The sequence below is a fragment of the Eptatretus burgeri genome, chromosome 11 (genome assembly GCF_056783735.1).
Source record: "Eptatretus burgeri isolate ZD-2024b chromosome 11, Ebu_testis_v1, whole genome shotgun sequence".
Taxonomy (NCBI): domain Eukaryota; kingdom Metazoa; phylum Chordata; class Myxini; order Myxiniformes; family Myxinidae; genus Eptatretus; species Eptatretus burgeri.
Window position 1 is genome coordinate 28,106,307 of NC_140971.1, and position 18,192 is coordinate 28,124,498.

At 41.4% G+C, this 18,192-nt stretch overlaps 1 protein-coding gene across 2 annotated transcripts in view; it reads right to left on the reverse strand.

Annotated features, from left to right (window-relative positions):
- The window catches only part of LOC147016743 (phospholipid-transporting ATPase ABCA1-like), an 82,850-nt gene that overhangs the window by 7,820 nt on the left and 56,838 nt on the right, over positions 1-18,192 (reverse strand). For both annotated transcript variants that reach the window (XM_085845695.1, XM_085845694.1), the window contains exons 28-39: positions 6,946-7,097; positions 5,746-5,870; positions 5,302-5,400; positions 5,010-5,175; positions 2,437-2,531; positions 2,285-2,317; positions 1,903-2,005; positions 1,621-1,695; positions 1,335-1,504; positions 1,059-1,236; positions 401-516; positions 122-269 (exon numbers count right to left, since the gene is read on the reverse strand). In XM_085845695.1, the coding sequence (XP_085701821.1) occupies positions 122-269; positions 401-516; positions 1,059-1,236; positions 1,335-1,504; positions 1,621-1,695; positions 1,903-2,005; positions 2,285-2,317; positions 2,437-2,531; positions 5,010-5,175; positions 5,302-5,400; positions 5,746-5,870; positions 6,946-7,097 (1,460 nt within the window). The remainder of the gene's footprint in view (positions 1-121; positions 270-400; positions 517-1,058; positions 1,237-1,334; positions 1,505-1,620; positions 1,696-1,902; positions 2,006-2,284; positions 2,318-2,436; positions 2,532-5,009; positions 5,176-5,301; positions 5,401-5,745; positions 5,871-6,945; positions 7,098-18,192) is intronic.

Here is an 18,192-nt window from a genome sequence, read left to right on the forward strand (position 1 = left end):
AAGCTACAGTGGTAAAATGAAGTCTGGGAAGGTAAAGGTTTGAGGCAGGTAAGGAAGGAAAGGAAATAAAAGAGATAAGAAAACTTAATGAAGGAGGTAGTCGACATGAAGTAAGTCAAACCTGGTCTTCCTCAAAAACTTCCAAGATGAACGTGGCCAGGCTGCCATTAATACCGATAAAGAGGTTGGCACAGGTGAGGGCCACATATGCGGTGCTGGGTACACGGAACACGAACGAGGCTGGATACATGAGTGGTGTGATCGCCCAGCTGATGAAGACAATGACACATGAGCTTATAGAGTGAACCTATTGTTCTGATGCACACAGTGACTTGTTGCTCACAGTTATCTTTTGTGAGTCTCCAAACTACTTGAGATAAGAAAGTAGCATTACCCTCACCCATAGAGTATCAGCAGGATAATTAATGCAGGAAGGTTAGCAGCAGATGTGTAGGCTGTTTGCTGGAAGCACAGGAATATGACAACAACCAGCAGTGCAGGCACCATGTAGTTCATCTGCCCAAACACAAGGAAAGCGAGTCAGAGTTAACCACAAGTTAAACTGTTTTTCAAAAGCAATCTTACACATCGAAAGCTGTGCAAGCAAAAAGAACAACACAACTAAAGTTACTTGGAATACAAAAGGGGCAGGATATGTAAATAGCATTAAAGATAGAATGTGAAAATGAGTCTTAATTATGAAGGCTAGTGTCGTTCTGCAATGGAGGAGAGGTAGAACAGTGAATGGAATCAACAGAACGTTGAGGTATGCTATCCACAGTGGGAAGCAGGGAGAAGTTGACATTTTGGACATTTGGCCCTTCATCGGAGTAAAAAAGCAAACAGGTATCAGGAATAGAGAAGCAAAAGGTGAGCAAGGAGTGATGTGAGGGAAACAGAGTTTGAAACGTAATGTGTGGATGAAAAAAAAACAAGAGGGACAAGTTCTGATCAGTAAGGAGGGATGCGATGAGAAGAGCGAGCGAAAGGAATACGACAGCAATGTGAAGGTGAACAACTGATGTATGTTGAAGTGCCAGGCCCATCTGATGACTGACCATATCCCAAGCAAAATTGGCAAGCCAGTAAGCCATGGGATTGAGACCGCTGAGAAGCTGCAGGTGCTTGGCCTTAGAGCGACGCTCCTGGATGAGGTAGACCACAAAACCAGCAGGTACAAAGGACATCGCGAATATGACGCACACGGAGACCAACACGTCCACAGATGTTGTCAATCTGAGAATGCCCAGTGGAAGAAAAAGATAATTCAAAGTGGTGAAGTGATACCGTGTTTTGTGAGCAAAGGGGCAGGTGAGCATGCAGGTGAGCCTTACAGCATGACTTCAGCCAGCTGTTGCCGGGTGAGGTTCAGTGGGTAGTTATGCGCTGTTAGGCCAAACTTTCCAGGCGAAGCTGATGGTGGCAAGGAAGCACGTAGCACTGCATTGTGTGCCACATTGAGGAATGATGTGACAGCATGCCAGCCCTTGTTATTAAACCATACCTGGTGACAAAAATATATATATTGAAGGGGAATAGAAAGGAACGATTGAATAAAAATCCTTAAGACATCAGTGAAGTACAAATTACCACCAGCACGTCGGGGTGTGATAATTTTACCTTTATGTTATTCTTTGGGCCAAGGAAGTCAATGAGCTCCTCCATACCTCGGATAACCACGCGCATATTTTGTCTCTGAAGGACAAAGAACAGCATTGATCCCAACGAGAGATCTAGGTCACATGGTGCTTGCTCTGTACAATCTAGTGAACAAGTTTCCTCATTGTTGAGTTTACCAACATTTGCTAGTTGGCTGTGCAGTTGTTCCCACCCAGTCTGTTTGTGTATATATATAAGAGAAATTTGAAAATTGTGTAAAAGCTGGAAAACATTGACACGAACCTTCACACCCAGCACCGAAGCAATTGGTGTGATGAATTTTGGAACGTCCTCAATATTCATGTGGACTAGTGGGTTCTTGATGCCCATTGACAAGCCACCATACCTACACACAGCACCAGTTCACATGAATCGCATGTAGAGCAATGAGAAAGCAAAGGGCTCAGAGCTTCCAGGTTAAAAATAACTCACTTTAGGACAAGGAGCCGTTCTCCAAGACCTAAAATAAACTCAATAATCCACAGTCGAATTAAAATCTCCAACAAATGCACAAACTCCTTGAGATAAAAAGAAAGGTTTTTTTTGTTATTTTAATGTTCAATGATTTACCAAAATGAAGGCGAGTCAAAGCGATTTGTATAAAGTCCGTGAAATAAGGACTCACCTTACTTCATTCACCCAGAACTTGCTCTTTAGTCTGCAACAGGAGAGCAGAAGTGGCGAGTTATGAGATCATAGTGCAAGGGATCGGGTACAGTCATATAAATAAAAAGCCGTTTGGGCAACGGTGGACAAAGGGCAAGGAATAGTGCTGACCTCTCACGAATTGCCTGGGGATAGATCTTCACAAGGTAGTCTGAAATGTTCCTGCCCGATAACTCCTCCAGCACCTCTCCGGAATCTTGAACCCGCTGACACACGGACACAGTATGACCCAGCACTGTTAGCAAAGCTGAGCTTTATACCATGAGTGAGACTCAACTCTTACCCAGTCCATCTGTTAACCTAACATTTGTACCACACATGATACTTATTAAGTTCCAGAAGGCAATTTCTCATGCATATGCAGATTAAAACAACGTTGAAGTTGAAGTAGTTCATTCTGAGGATAGATAAAAAAACACGAGGCATCACAAACAAAAGCAATAATCTCGGAGTAAGGTTTCTTCTTCTTTTGTATGCAGCACATGGCTGCAAGTAGCATCATTGGTTGAATGTGCAGCTGTTGGAATGCCCTCTGTTAGTTAGAGCAGGAATTTGGAATTTGGCCATGGCGGTGATAGCTCATCACTTTTTCACGAAGGACACCATGGGATCTTTGATTTCCACCAAATAATGCTGGCACACAGGATGCCCAGTTTAACGTCCGTCCGAGGGACGGCACACACAATGATGAATGACCTTACCCACGAGACACTAGGGTGACATTTTAAAAGCTGGGCTGAGATTCGAACCCAGGCTAAACAGCTCAGAGGCAAGTGTGCATACTCGAGGCCATCCTGTCAACCCGAAGTAAGAATGAGGACCTGAGCATTACCAACAGGTAATTGCTATCGTCGGCGATTGCCTCTTCATAATTTCCGTCCTTATGCAGATACACTAAGGCCATGGTAGATTGAGAGCACAATGGTACGATGCCGATAAGGCTATGGTGACATGCTGTTCATAGTATATCACAGTTCTTGCTGTAGCATTCTGAATATTCTGGGCAAATCATATGATAAGAGTAAACAAGGGGCATTCAAAACATTCTGAGAATGAATCAAAGGGATGCCAACTTTTATTTATTTTTCAATACAATGTCCCTCGACTTCGATACAATTTTATTGAAGGACAAATGTCACAAGAGAACATTTGCTGCATTTCTTTTTCATAAAATTGTTTGCCAATACAATAAAGTTTTCAGATTGCTCCTTCAGCCATGTAGCGGTTGCTTCAGTTAGTTCCAATCGAAACAGACCGTAGCCACTGGGTGCTAGGTCGTCAGAGTAGTCACTGGAATCCTCCATGATGAATGTTTCGGACTGGGCAACAGTATGTAGGTTAGTGACATCTGCCAAACACCTGATCTGGGATCATGTTCAAGGGACTCACGTCTATGCTTCAAATTAGGCATCCATTTGGCTCCTGTTCAATATGAGGGTGCACCTTTGACGTATACGGCCACTGTGCACTTTGTGGATTTACATGGCATTGGCACCTTTGCATTAAAAAAAACAAATTTGATGAAACCTTAATGCTCTATTTTAATAAGATCTATAAAAGTATGTCGTAGCAAACTTCTGGAGGATACTCCAAAACGGCGTTATGTTAATGAAGAAAAATAACCCCTCCTTTCACGTCCTCAGATGCATAGGGCTGGCGAGGCGCAGTTTTTCTTTGATTAGGGGCACAGCCCTGAATGGGTCACCACTCTGATGCAGGATACTGGAACTGCTTTCTCCCCAGTAAGATGGTACTCATGTTGCCGACTTCAGGAGGATGACAGGCAGAGTCAATCCATATGGTGTTATTTATAGCAGGACGACAGGGGCTCTAACTCATGAGTCTAAGATATTAAGCCTGCCGCCTTCACCATTAAACCAACACCAAGCTTGGTTAATGAAACTATATGGCATACAAGACTACATGTACGTTTATTATGAGCGAAAAATAAAATGGGGCTCTAGGGTTACCAATAAATATCCCATCCTGAGAACTCAACGTACCTTGAATGTTATGTGATCAAACTCATCCTTTCTGAGCTACCATCGGCAATATCAGCAGAGGAACGAAACAAGGAGTGTCTCAAGGAAGCACATTTTCATTGTGATGACACATATTTGCAAAATTATCAATCGATTCATGTACGTCACCTCACCGGATGTTCTCCATGTTCGGTATTCAAAACAAGATGTGGTGAAAGCACATAGCTAGCTATCGTGTGCAGCCTGTCGCTGCTGGTTGCATCATTTTCTGGGGTGCGGCTATGCCGCTGATGGAGTGCCCTCCATTCCCAGAACACTGGTACTAATTTCGCCGACCTTGAAAGGATGACAGGCTGAGTCAACCCCAACCTGGTGTTAATTAAATGGTGAACAAGTGGCTAAACCTCAAGACCCTAAGATCTTTAGCCACTAAGATCTAACACCAGGCTTACGTGGTAGCACATTTCAAGTTGAAAAGCATGCTGGGTGCTATGGTGTGCAATCTATCAATGAAGCATGTCATGTCAGAGAATCATGCCGGAAAGTGTATTTGTCATCAAATGACGCATCACACTCTCAAATGTACCAAGGCCATAAAATAACGATAAAATTAAGCATTATATTATCTATTACAGTAAACAATCTCAATATATTGTCAATTAGCCTGTTATTATTTGGAGGAGCTTAGTATATGAGAGGCACCTGAATTGGTGGGGATCCCCCCGCACCAGGAGGGCACACAGGCAGCATGGACCGACGCTGTGGAGTACTGCACTGGCATGATGGCGAGTCATTCATAGCCTGGCTATGGTTGCCGAAGGTTGGGTTTTCAGTCCAATCAGTGCGACTATGTGGGCATGGAAGGTCCCTGGGCAACAAATTATCAGGATTGAAAGCAAAGGTAAGAGAACAAGAAAATGTAATGAGAGCATGAAGGCCGAGTAAAGGTCAAAACTCATTGGCTAATACAAATTAACGATGAGATAGTGCTCACGAGATAGGGTTGGAATCCATGCAGCGAGTGCCAAAACCAGGCCCATTGATCAGTGCATCGTACAACCGGATGGTCTCTGCATCTCCCACTGCATCGTTACTAGATCAATAATAGGGTTTATGGGAGAAAACAAGTTGGTGAGGAAGAGATGATGAGGGTTGATGGGAAAAAGTGGAGAGGAGGGGGCTTCAATACGTTAAGACAGTAGGCTTTCCATTTCGCGATCCTCGGTGTCCAATAGCAATTCAAACAAGTCAACTGCCTAATTAGGAAACCATTGGACAATCGTGCGAGGTATGACTCTATTGCCAACTATAGAATTGGAGGTTTATTTGACAAGATAGCAAACAAATACTATTCTCTGGATAATTCATGATTTGTTTAATTGCAAACTTCCTTAATCCAGAATACATGAAACACCTTGCGGATGAGGGTGATGCATACCTCACAAACGTGCGCTGTTTGCCATACATCCAGGGTTGTAGCTCCAGCTCCGGGTATTTGCCAAATGGCGGGATTAGCAATGTAAACAACAGGGCAAGGCACACAAAAAAGGCTGGAAGAACCACCTGCAAAACCAAACAAACAAACAAAAAAAACATTACTTGACTGAAGATAAACTTCTGATTCTGATTTTTATGCATCATACTCTGCTACAGAGCTTTTGATGTACCATACTCTTTTACAGACTGTCGGTGCTGCCAAAGCAGTTTCCTGTAAAAGGTTATAGTGGGTGGTTTGCCATTGCTTTTCCGGCAGTAATTAGAGCAGAAATTTGGAATTTGTTCATGGTGCCGGTGATGGCTCAACTACTCTTCACGAAGGACACCATGAGTTCTTTAACGTCCACCAACTAATGCCAGCAAATGGGACGCCCAGTTTAACACCCATCCGAAGAACGACACACGTTCATAAATCATCCTACCTGTGAAACATTGGGATGACAGTTTATAGCTGGGTTGGGATTCAAACCCTGGCTAGACAGCTTAGAGGAGCGTCTGCGTACCTCTTGGCCATCCTGCCAGCCCAAAGACAAACTAGTGAAATAAACACTGTTTGCCCTTTCCAATGTTTAAAGCATGCTGTCATTTTTAACCCAATATGAAGAATCATGACAGCTTGTTGTTTCTCAAAGGTATGTTTGGTGGCCATCCAGTCTTTTACTGGCACAATACAGGACTTGTACCTCCTGTCTTCTTCACCTATCTGAAAAATGCCTGCCACTCCAAGTCACGTGCATTTTACCAGAATCCCTTACCTTGTGACCATCCCCAAGAGAAAACAACGTTTGCTCCACTCACTCTTCTCTCGCGTTTGGAACTTTGCCCGAGTCTTGTATCAGGCTCTACTTTAAGGATTTCATAAGTCTGATGCCCCCCCCCCTCGCCTCCCCACCACCTCATTGGCTCAACCATTACTTTGAGATTAACCACCCCCACCCTGTCTCCCTTTCAGGTATCTCCCCCCTCTTCTTGTTGTGGTGCATCTGCACATTCTTGTCCTGTTTTTTTCTTTCACCCCACTGTTTCTTTTGACCCTTTTCTCCCTGTTATTCTGCTCTTCAATGAGCCTCACTATCTGTATAAAAGTATGTTTCCGAGCAAGAGAACCAGCCTCCGAATGTGTATGCACAGGTGGGCATACCTGCGCCAGAACGTGTTTTGGTGAGCGGCGGGCATGCTGCAGCCTTTTCCAAAGCAGGGCTGACAGCTGCTGGCCCAGCAGGGCCCAGCCAGTAAGCTGGTCTGAGGCAGCCCCTCCAGCCAGACCTTCGCCAGAGCACAGCTCCCCCAATTCTAAAAGATGTGGAATGAAGATTACAGATTGACCAATGCAAAATGTTATCGATACAATGGTAGGGTTAAGCACTGAAATTGGAAGAAAAGGTTACATTAAAAAAACTAGAGGGGGAGCACTCGGGAGAGTGCAAAACCTCCGCCGCCAATACTGCTGGGTCACTCAAGTGAATCTTATCTTATTCATTAAATATGTCAACAGTGCTGACAGTTATAGTTCTTTTCTCCAACATTTTTTTTTGGGGGGGGGGGGGAAAATCACTTAAAACATGTAGAAATGCAAAAAAAAAATTTTTTTTTCTCTAAATTTTTTTGGGGGGGGGACCAAGTCCAAAATTTAATGGCATGATCCCTGGACCATACCTAACCCCCCCCCCACCAAGTTTCATCGAAATCCGTCGAGTTTTTCCGTAATACTGTTCACAAACAAACAAACAAACAAACAGAAAGGGGTGAAAACAGTAACCTACATCCATCTTCGAAGATCCACAATCTACATCCATCCATAGAAGAGCTGGCACGATGAATGGATTAGGACGTAACAGACAAAAACAGGACGAACTAGAGGGGAGCACTCGGGAGAGTGCAAAACCTCCGCCGCCAATACTGCTGGGTCACTCAAGTGAACCTTATATCTTATTCATTAAATATGTCAACAGTGCTGAGAGTTATAGTTCTTTTCTCCAACATTTTTTTTTGGGGAGGGGGGGTTGGAAATCACTTAAAACATGTAAAAATGCAAAAAAAAAAAATTTTCTCAAACAATTTTTTGGGGGGGGTTGGAAATCACTTAAAACATGTAGAAATGCAAAAAAAAAAAAAATTCTCTAACAATTTTTTTGGGGGGGTTGGAAATCACTTAAAACATGTAGAAATGCAAAAAAAAAATTCTTTATTTTTGGGGGGGTAACAATTTTTTTGGGGGGTTGGAAATCACTTAAAACATGTAGAAATGCAAAAAAAAATTTCTCTAACAATTTCTTTTTGGGGGGGGGTAACAATTTTTTTGGGAGGGGTTGGAAATCACTTAAAACATGTAGAAATGCAAAAAAACAAAAAACATTTTCTCTATTTTTTGGGGGGGGGGGTAAAAAAAAACTTGGGGGGGGGGAGGTTGGAAATCGCTTAAAACATGAAGAAATGCAAAAAATATATATATATTTCTCTAACAATTTCTTTTTTTGGGAAGGGGGGGCGACCAAGTCCAAAATTTAATGGCATGATCCTTGTACCATACCTAACCCCCCCCCCCCACCACCAAGTTTCGTCAAAATCCGTCGAGGAGTTTTTCCGTAATACAGTTCACAAACAAACAAACAAACAAACAAACAGAAAGGGGTGAAAACAGTAACCTCCATCCATCTTTGAAGATGGCGGAGGTTAAAAATGCAATGTTTTAACCACATAGTAGCTTGCACCAGTTGGTTTTTGGTTGTGTGGTTTAAAAAAAAGAAAAAAGCATAAACCTCAACTTGGTTGTGTTTCTTGGAATTTCAGTGATGATGGATTCTCCCAACTACAAATTATTTGAGTACTAGTATAACTCGTGCTTTGGATTAGATTAGACCGAGGTAGGAACTACTGGCTTCAAGTACTTAGGCTAAGAATGCTTTTGAGTCTAAATTTGAACAAAGTTATTCTTTCACCATCATAATAGGCACAACATCAATTTTGATGTTTTTTTTTTTAGTCCCATGTTTGGTGTGTCCTCATATGTGAAAAGAGGCCAATATGTGACACACACTAACTACTACAGTTGAGGCATTCAAAGCGGGAGCTAGAATCCAGCTGAAATGTTGTTTTTCTCCTCTCTCTCTCTCTTTTGCTTTGCCTTTTCAACTCGCCTTGTCTCAAAGGATAGAACTCCGCATTTACGCTCTTCCTCCACTCTTATCTGTCCAGCGCTGTAGCTTCGCATGACTTTTCCAACAGGTTATAGTCCGTCAAGTCCTGTTGATGCAGATCTTTGAAGTGAAGCTTTGGCCTTCAAATTATATTGATGCCCTCATGTAGAACTTCATAAAGGATCGATTTGGGCAGATGCTTGTCATCCATACGAACCATATGCAGAGGTGGCATTAGTCATTTGGGAACCCCACGCTAAATGCAATAGTGGCGCAGTGGGGCCCCTCTGAATCCTGTCAATCTGCCATCACACTAAAATACACAAACTGATGTCCGTCTGTCTGACGTCGATGTATTCGGTCGTCACTTATGCAATCTCAACCAATTAAAAACTTGCCAAGGGGACGACGGGTCATAAGGCAAATGCTGTAGCGACTTCATTGGCCCCCTCACCAGGAGTTCTGAAGGTGGGGCAACGCAAATTATCTTCGTAAATGTGTACCATGTGGTGGTGGGAGAGGGTATTACGAGTGACATTTCAGAACCCTCAATTGTATCACGAGTAAGAGGGCTCGATGTTATTTTCACACTCGCTTCACCTACGTTGCTTTAGACTTGACTGCAAAAAAATCTGGAGGAATTCCTGTGTTTTATTGTCTTTTTACATGTTGGAAATGTGTACATATAGCAGCTTGAGTGTTGTTCCACCTTATCGTAGCATTTTTTCTAAAGCCACTTCAAATGACAAAAGTAATGACAAGAATAATGATTATAGCATCTTATTATAATGGAGCAAACATATATGGTTATGAATGTATGTATGTATGTATGTATGTATGTATGTATGTATGTTTATTTGTGGCCAAAACGTATTCGTCTTCTTCTTCTTCAACTGTTTTAAAACAAATTCCACCATGTTGTTTATATATAAAGCCAACCTCAGAAACACATTCGTGACTTAGTTGGATTCATCAGCGCAAATTTTTTTGTTACTTTGACTTGATTAATCGAGATCGAGATCGAGATATGGGCAAAAGAAAATATACGACGTAAAAACCTAGCCGGAATTCCAAGGGAGGTGGTGTATTGGGGGCCAAGTCTGCTCTGTACGGCTGGCATTTTGACTTTCTTGTCCAGTTTTTGATATCATGTTGTCTTCACCATCCAGCTCCAACTGATAATTTAAAATTAAAATAAATTTGTGCTCACAGTTCCACTACACCGGGCATAGTGGCGTGCGCCTGTAATCCGGATACTCGGAGGATCGCTTGAGGACGGGAGCTCTGCGCTGGGCCGCGCTATGAGAGGGTGTAGGGCAGCCCGGAATCATGGTGAAACCCAATCCTTATCCCTGTGTTGTAAGAGGCGACCAGGGTTGCGTCAGGAAGGGCATCCGGCGTAAAACCTATGCCAAATCAGTATGCGGATCATAACGGATGATCGGCTGTGGCGACCCCTAACGGGAGCAGCTGAAAGAAGAAGAAGTTCCTTTTTATTTATACGTGTTGGGTTCTGACTTTTGATTTCCAGTATATATTCATTCAGTCAGAGCACAAAATATATTTGGCCGACCACCCCCACCATCTCGTGTGACCACTCCTTGGCTTTTTTCACAAGATCTTGGCTATTCGTTATTCACCTTGGCGTCTTGGTTTTCTATAGGTTTTCTTGGCGTGTAGGTTTTCTATTATCATCGCTTTTCCGAAACCTTGTGCATTCTTGGCATTTTTCATTGGCTCACCTTGGCATTTATGAAAATGAGGAGTGGTCACACTGCCACCATCCCCCCAGCACCACCGACCTCACCCCCTACTAACTCAAATCCACCATCACCTCCAATAACCCACACCACCATTGCCCCCCTTCCCTCACTCCTGGAGAAAGCAGGCATGGTCAAATATGGCTATGAACCTGCAGCGACATGTAATGATGCACACAAAGAAAGCCAATCCACACCAGTATTGATAATAATATTAACATTACAGTATTGCAAAACTAGAGGGGGAGCACTCGAGAGAGTGCAAAACCTCCGCCGCCAATACTGCTGGGTCACTCAAGTGAACCTTATATATTATTCATTAAATATGATGTCAACAGTGCTGAGAGTTGTAGTTCTTTTCTCCAACATTTTTGGGGGGGCGGGGGGGTTGGAAATCACTTAAAACATGTAAAAATGCAAAAAAAAAAAAAATCGAAATGTTGTTGAAAAAAAAGTTGCAAAATTTTTTTTTCTCTCGCAATTTTTTGGGGGGGTTGGAAATCACTTAAAACATGTAGAAATACAAAAAAAAAAATTTTTCTCAAACAATTTTTTTGGGGGGGGGGTTGGAAATCACTTAAAATATGTAGAAATGCAAAAAAAAATTCTCTATTTTTTTTGGGGGGGAGGGGGTAAAAAAGAATTTTTTTGGGGGGGGGTTGGAAATCACTTAAAACATGTATAAATGCAAAAAAAAAATTTCTCTAACAATTTTTTTTTTTGGGAGGGGGGGACCAAATCCAAATTTAATGGCATGATCCTTGGACCATACCTAACCCCCCCACCAAGTTTCGTCGAAATCCATCGAGGTGTTTTTCCGTAATACTGTTCGCAAACAAACAAACAAACAGAAAGGGGTGAAAACAGTAACCTCCATCCATCTTCGAAGATGGCGGAGGTTAACTAGAGGGGGAGCACTCGGGAGAGTGCAAAACCTCCGCCGCCAATACTGCTGGGTCACTCAAGTGAATCTTATATCTTATTCATTAAACATGTCAACAGTGCTGACAGTTATAGTTCTTTTCTCCAACATTTTTTTTTTTTTTTTGGGGGGTGGGAAAATCAATTAAAAAATTTAGAAATGCAAAAAAAAAAATTTTTTTTCTCTAAATTTTTTTTGGGGGGGTAACAATTTTTTGGGAGAGGGGTTGGAAATCACTTAAAACATGTAGAAATGCAAAAAAAAAATTATCTATTTTTTGGGGGGGGGTAACAATGTTTTTTTGGGGGGGTTGGAAATCACTTAAAACATGCAGAAATGCAAAAAAAAAAAATTCTCCAACAAATTTTTTTTGGGGGGGGGGGACCAAGTCCAAAATTTAATGGCATGATCCCTGGACCATACCTAACCCCCCCCACCAAGTTTCATCGAAATCCGTCGAGGAGTTTTTCCGTAATACTGTTCACAAACAAACAAACAAACAAACAGAAAGGGGTGAAAACAGTAACCTACATCCATCTTCGAAGATGGCGGAGGTTAATAATAATATTAATAACAATAATTGGCAGTAATAAAAAGAACTAGAACTGCCACTTTATAACTGCTGGCAGTGATGACCGGGTACCCACACGTCCGCCTTTGATACAACATGGAACTTTCTGCAGATGACAGTCACAAAGTTTCGCTTTGATCGGGTAAGTGGTTCCAGAGAAAACATTATTTAATAGTGATACAAATACAGCCCTGCTTCGATACGGCGTGGGACTGATGAGCTTTGAACCGGGCAGCACAAAGCGTTCAATTTCGTTATTACTGGCTACCAGATTCAAATAATTAAATAATTCTGGCTGCCAAACCGCATGACCAATCGGGTTGAAATTTTAAACTTTTGTTTCACATGTCGGCTAAATTACAAATATGAAGTTTCGCATATATAGAAGCAGCGGTTCCAGAGTAAACATTAATTAATATTTATCCTTCAATCCAAGATGGCGGCCAAACCATGTGACTTTTGACGGCATAATTTTTACCACGTGTGCATACACGACGGTAGATAATAAATGCAAATTTTCGCTTCGATAGATTAAGCAGTTCCAGAGAAAACATTATTTAATATTTTTCTTAAACCCAACATGGCTGCCAAACCCTGGGCCCGATCCCGTTGAAATTTCAAACCTTCATTCCACATGACTGTTCCATCACATCGCTGATGATTCACATTTATTGATACAGTAGTTCCAGAGTAAACATTAATTAATATTTTTCCTTCAATCCACTATGGCTGCCAAACCTTGTGTCGTACCTCAAAAGGGGGTGAGAACTTTTTATTCATCATGGAGAGGCGGTCATAGTGGTGGAGTTTTGCCTGGATCTATTTTGCTGTTTCAGAGAAAAAGACGTTTAAAGTTATTATTTTTCAATCCAAGATGGCTGACGAACCATGTGACCTATGACATCACAAATTTATATTCTGCTTCCAACTGGGTATTGGAACACGTTTGTGAAGTTTCGTGTTAAATCGGTAAAGGTGCGTTTTTCTATCCAAGATGGCCGCCAAACCATGTGACGTGTGACGTCATAATTTTACCACGCGTGCATACACGATGGTAGATGACAATTGCAAATTTTCGATTCGTTGGGTTAAGCGGTTCCAGAGAAAACATTATTTAATATTTTTCTTAAATCCAACATGGTGGCCAAACCATGTGACATCAATTCGAAATTAACAAACTTATATCGCATACATGTCCCGAATACAGTTGTGAAATATCGCCTTCATTGGACCAGCATTTCTGGAGAAGAAGATGTTTCAGGATTTTAGGGTTTTTTCAAGATGGCCGCCAAACCATGTGACCGATCAAGAAGAAATTAACAAACTTGAGAAAGGACCTCATGGGGAATATATCTGTGAAGTTTCGTCTTAATCTGTCTTGCCCTTCTGGAGAAGAAGATTTTTAAAATGTATTCATTTTCAATCCAAGATGGCTGCCGAACCATGTGACCGAAGATATCATAAATTTAAATTCTGCTTTCCATCGTCACCTCTAACAAGTGTGTGAAGTTTCGTGTAAATCGGATAAGGTGTATTTTTCTATCCAAGATGGCCGACCAAACTATGTGACTTCTGAGGTAAAATATTTTTGCTATCTATGCAGACTTGATGTGAGAAGGCAGGTGCCAATTTCCGCTTCGATGGCTTAAGGAATTCCAGAGAAAACATTATTTAATATTTTTCTTAAATCCAACATGGCGGCCAAACCATGTGACCTATCACTTCGAAATTAACAAACTTACATCGCATACATGTCACGAATATATTTCTGAAATCTCGCCTTCATTGGACCAGCGCTTCTGGAGAAGATGTTTGAAGGTTTTAGGGTTTTTTCAAGATGGCCACCAAACCTTGTAACCTATCAACAAGAAATTAACAAACTTGAGAAAGGACCTCTTAGGGAATGTATCTGTAAAGTTTCGCCTCAATCTGTCCAGCCCTTCTGGAGAAGAAGATAAAAAAAAAACACTAAAAAACAAGATCGCGGCCGAATTGTCATCGATGACGTCAAAAAAACCATTTTTGACGATGAATTTTGGCGTAGATGACGCTCAAAAAATTTCAGATTTTTCCTATACGGCATTCTACCTGACGAATTTTCACCGGTATATCGCTTCACCTATGACGTCACGAAAAATCACACGTGTTCCCCATACGGAGCTTAGTAAAATGTATCAAACGAAAAATGTTTTCCATTGCACGGTTTCCGAGATACAGATGTCCAAAGTTTATCGCTTTTTTCAAGATGGCGACCGCACCACGTGACCATGAATGTCATAATTATAACGTGGTTGTGCTATCAAAAAAGATACATACTATGGTGAAAATTTCTTGTCGATCGGACTTAGTGTCCAAGAGAAATTGATTTTTGAAGCGACAAAGGGTGCAAAATGCCGGCGGAAGAATAATAATAATAAAGAATAAATAAATTATAAAGAATAAATTAAAACTGGTAAACCAGTAATCCCGGGCTTCAAGGTGTGCCTCCATTTTAACACTATCACCCTGTCACATGATATGGGTTTTCCGAGTTAGAAAGTTAGTTCAAGTCTGCAATGGGGCCCAGCTACGGGGTCCCTCATGTTATATCAATGAAGGATTGAAAAGCCCATAGCAATACATGATAGAGAAAGAAACTTCACATTGGACAAATCGAGGCTGGACAAATTTTCAAGTCCCCAAAAAAGTCCAATAACTCCACATTTGCATATTAATGTAAATGGCGAACTTGTAGAACGTTAAAATATCTTCCAGAATGTGTGGTCACTTTTTGTCTATCTTCTTTGGTTTTCATTTTACGACATGTCAAAATGGGTGATTTTCAACTTTGGGGGGCTCTGGGGCCTCACTGGGGTAAAATACAGACATAGTGTAAACATATTTGGAATCCCCTCTTCAAGGCCTATCAGAATCTGTCATTAAATTGTTTCAACTCTCATTTGCATATTTGGCATATTTAATGAGGCGAATCGGCATCATTTCAATCATATAAATTATGCAACGATTTCGACGAAATTAACAACTTAACATTCCAATGGAACCTCGCAAATGTGTGCAAAAGTTTGAGGCTGTCGTGTTATCCCTTCTGGAGAAGAAGATGTTTTTAGGTTTTGGAGAAAATCCAATATGGCCACCATACCACGTGACCTACGTCATCAAAATTTTCAAAGTATAAACATCAAGTGGAGAGTTATTCAGCTATTAAGTTTCATTGAATTTCATCAAAGCATTGTTTTCATTTAACGACATTTCAAAAATGGGTGATTTTAAACTTTGGGGGGCTCTGGGGCCTCACTGGGGTCAAGTCCAGACATGGTATAAACATATTTGGAGTCCCCTGCTTATGTCCTATCTAAATCTGTCATTAAATTTTTTCAACACTCATTTGCATATTTTGCATATTTAATGAGGCGAATCGGCATCATTTAAAATCATATAAATTAAATAACGATTTTGACCAAATTAACAACTTAACATTCCCATGGAATATCAGACATGTGTGCAAAAGCTTGAGGCTGTTGGGTTATCCCTTCTGGAGAAGATGTTTTTAGGTTTTGGAGAAAATCCAATATGGCCGCCATACCACGTGACCTACGTCATCAAAATTTTCAAAGTATAAACTTCAGGTGGAGAGTTATTAAATGGATAAGTTTCATTGAATTTAATCCAAGTGTTGTTTTCATTTTATGACATTTCAAAAATGGGTCATTTTCAACTTTGGGGGTCGCTGGGGGCTCACTGGGGTCAAATACAGACATAGTATAAATATATTGGGAGTCCCCTGTTTAGGTGCTATCTAAATTTGTCATTAAATTTTTTCAACTCTCATTTGCATATTTTGCATATTTAATGAGGCGAATCGGCATCATTTTAAATCATATGAATTATGTAACGATTTCAACCAAATTAACAAATTAACATTAACATGGAACAATGCAAATGTGTGCAAAAGTTTGAGGCTGTCGTGTTATCTGTTCTGGAGAAGATGTTTTTAGGTTTTGGATAAAATCCAATATGGCCACCATACCACGTGACCTACGTCATCAAATGTTTCATAGTATAAACTTCAGGTGGTGAGTAATTATCCTGTAAAGTTTCGTTCAATTTCATCCAACAGTTTTCCCTCCAGATCCGCCACAAAATCGGTCAGTAGAACATAAAAACGCCTTTAATAATAATACTAACGATTTCAATAGAGCTTCAGCCATGCTTGAAGCCCTAATAAACAGAAGAAAAACAATAGGGTACCCTGTACTCACAGGGTACCCTAATAACGTGATCTCCCATGGTCGCTCCCACAGGTAAATATTAAATTATTTTATGTGATTACAACAACAGTAACCTAATCTCACCGACACTGCCAGCCGTAAACACAAACTCATGCAAAAAGCTGATCTATGGGGAGTGTTCCATGACCAATCAGCTTGCTATCACTTGCCAAGCCAGCCGTTCCTTACCAACCATTTCATTGGAGTGCTTTCCTGCGAGCTCAGCCGCTTGGCAAGCCGATTGGTCATGGAACACAACCCAGCACATGTGCTAGGCAAGAGGACCCTTTTCTGGTTCTGCTGCTTGTGCAATGAAAAAAGTAAATTTCAGCTGATTTTCAACCCTTTTTGCCATTGTTGAGCTATTTTCTCTTTTCAGTAGTGCTGGGGTAGTTTTGTTTCATCCTTGGGACAGGTGCTCTGATTATATAAAAACCACAACGTTCTGCTGTGCGAATGGGTTTGTCCATTTACTAATGAGGGGTGTTTTGTGTCGTACAAAAAATTGCAGTGTGGATTTGTAAAACAATATCGATATGTATTAACATGAGGAACTAGAAGGGTACTCGGTAGAGCGCATACCTCCGCCCCGTAATGCCTGATCCACGAGAACATATCGGGCCCAATACATTTTTGAAACATCACGCTATACAGAACTATATCATTTTTGGCCCCATCTCTCAATGGTGAAGAATCACTTTAAAAATTCTCGTATCCAGATCCGGATTCGGATCTTCACCAAAATCTAATCAGTTCGTCCTTGTCACACTCAACCTGTCCACAAAATCTCATCCGGATCCATCCACAACTTTTTGAGATATCCTGTACACAAACAAGCAGACAGACAGACAGAAAGGGGTGAAAATATAACCTCCTTCACCTTCGGTGGCAGAGGTAATTATGCAAATTTTATTGTAGTTATTGTTGCATTTGTATACATTAAATATAGTGATTATTACACTTGCTTTCTCTACTAATAATAACCTCACTCCTAATTTTGTAATAGTCCTGTCTAGTTAAACATCAGAGGAAAATGTTTTTAATCGATTCATTACGTGACGGTGCTTTCTTTCCTTGAGATGGAGCATTCCCTTCGCACTGTGTTTATCACCACTCACAAGTTATGTTTTGTCGGCAAAGTGAGACCCACCCTCGGGCAGCCCGTCTCGAAAGATTGTGAACCACGATCGGTCGTGTGGGGGGGCCCCCGTTGTTTCGGGTCCCATGCAATTGCATGGGTTGCATGCTCCTAACGCCGCCTCTGACCATATGTCCAAGCCATCGCAATCTTTGCCGCTTCAGCATCGCCATGACACAAAGTGATTTAGCCAGGTCAAAACTCCTGAGTCAGGAATGTTGTCTTGCCAGTGAACCCCAAGGATCTTTTGCAGGCACCAGAGATTGAAAGAGTTCAGCCAAGGCTCCTGCTTGACATATAAAATCCACATTTCAGCAGCATGCAGAAGTACACCGAGAACACATGCTTGGTATATGTGTGGCTTTGTGTTGGTCGTAAGGCTATTGTTATTCCATGCTCTCTTTTGCAAGCTGTCAAATGCTGCAGCAGATTTGGAAATATGTGCTGAAATCTCTTCACCTGTCTGAATTGCCTTGGTGTGTAAAGAGCCAAGGTAAGCAAACTGTTCAACCTCTTGCAACTCTGTGCCATGTAGTTTCAATGGGATGGGGCCCATTGTTGCACTGTGACATCTTCACTGTTTTCTTTTTGC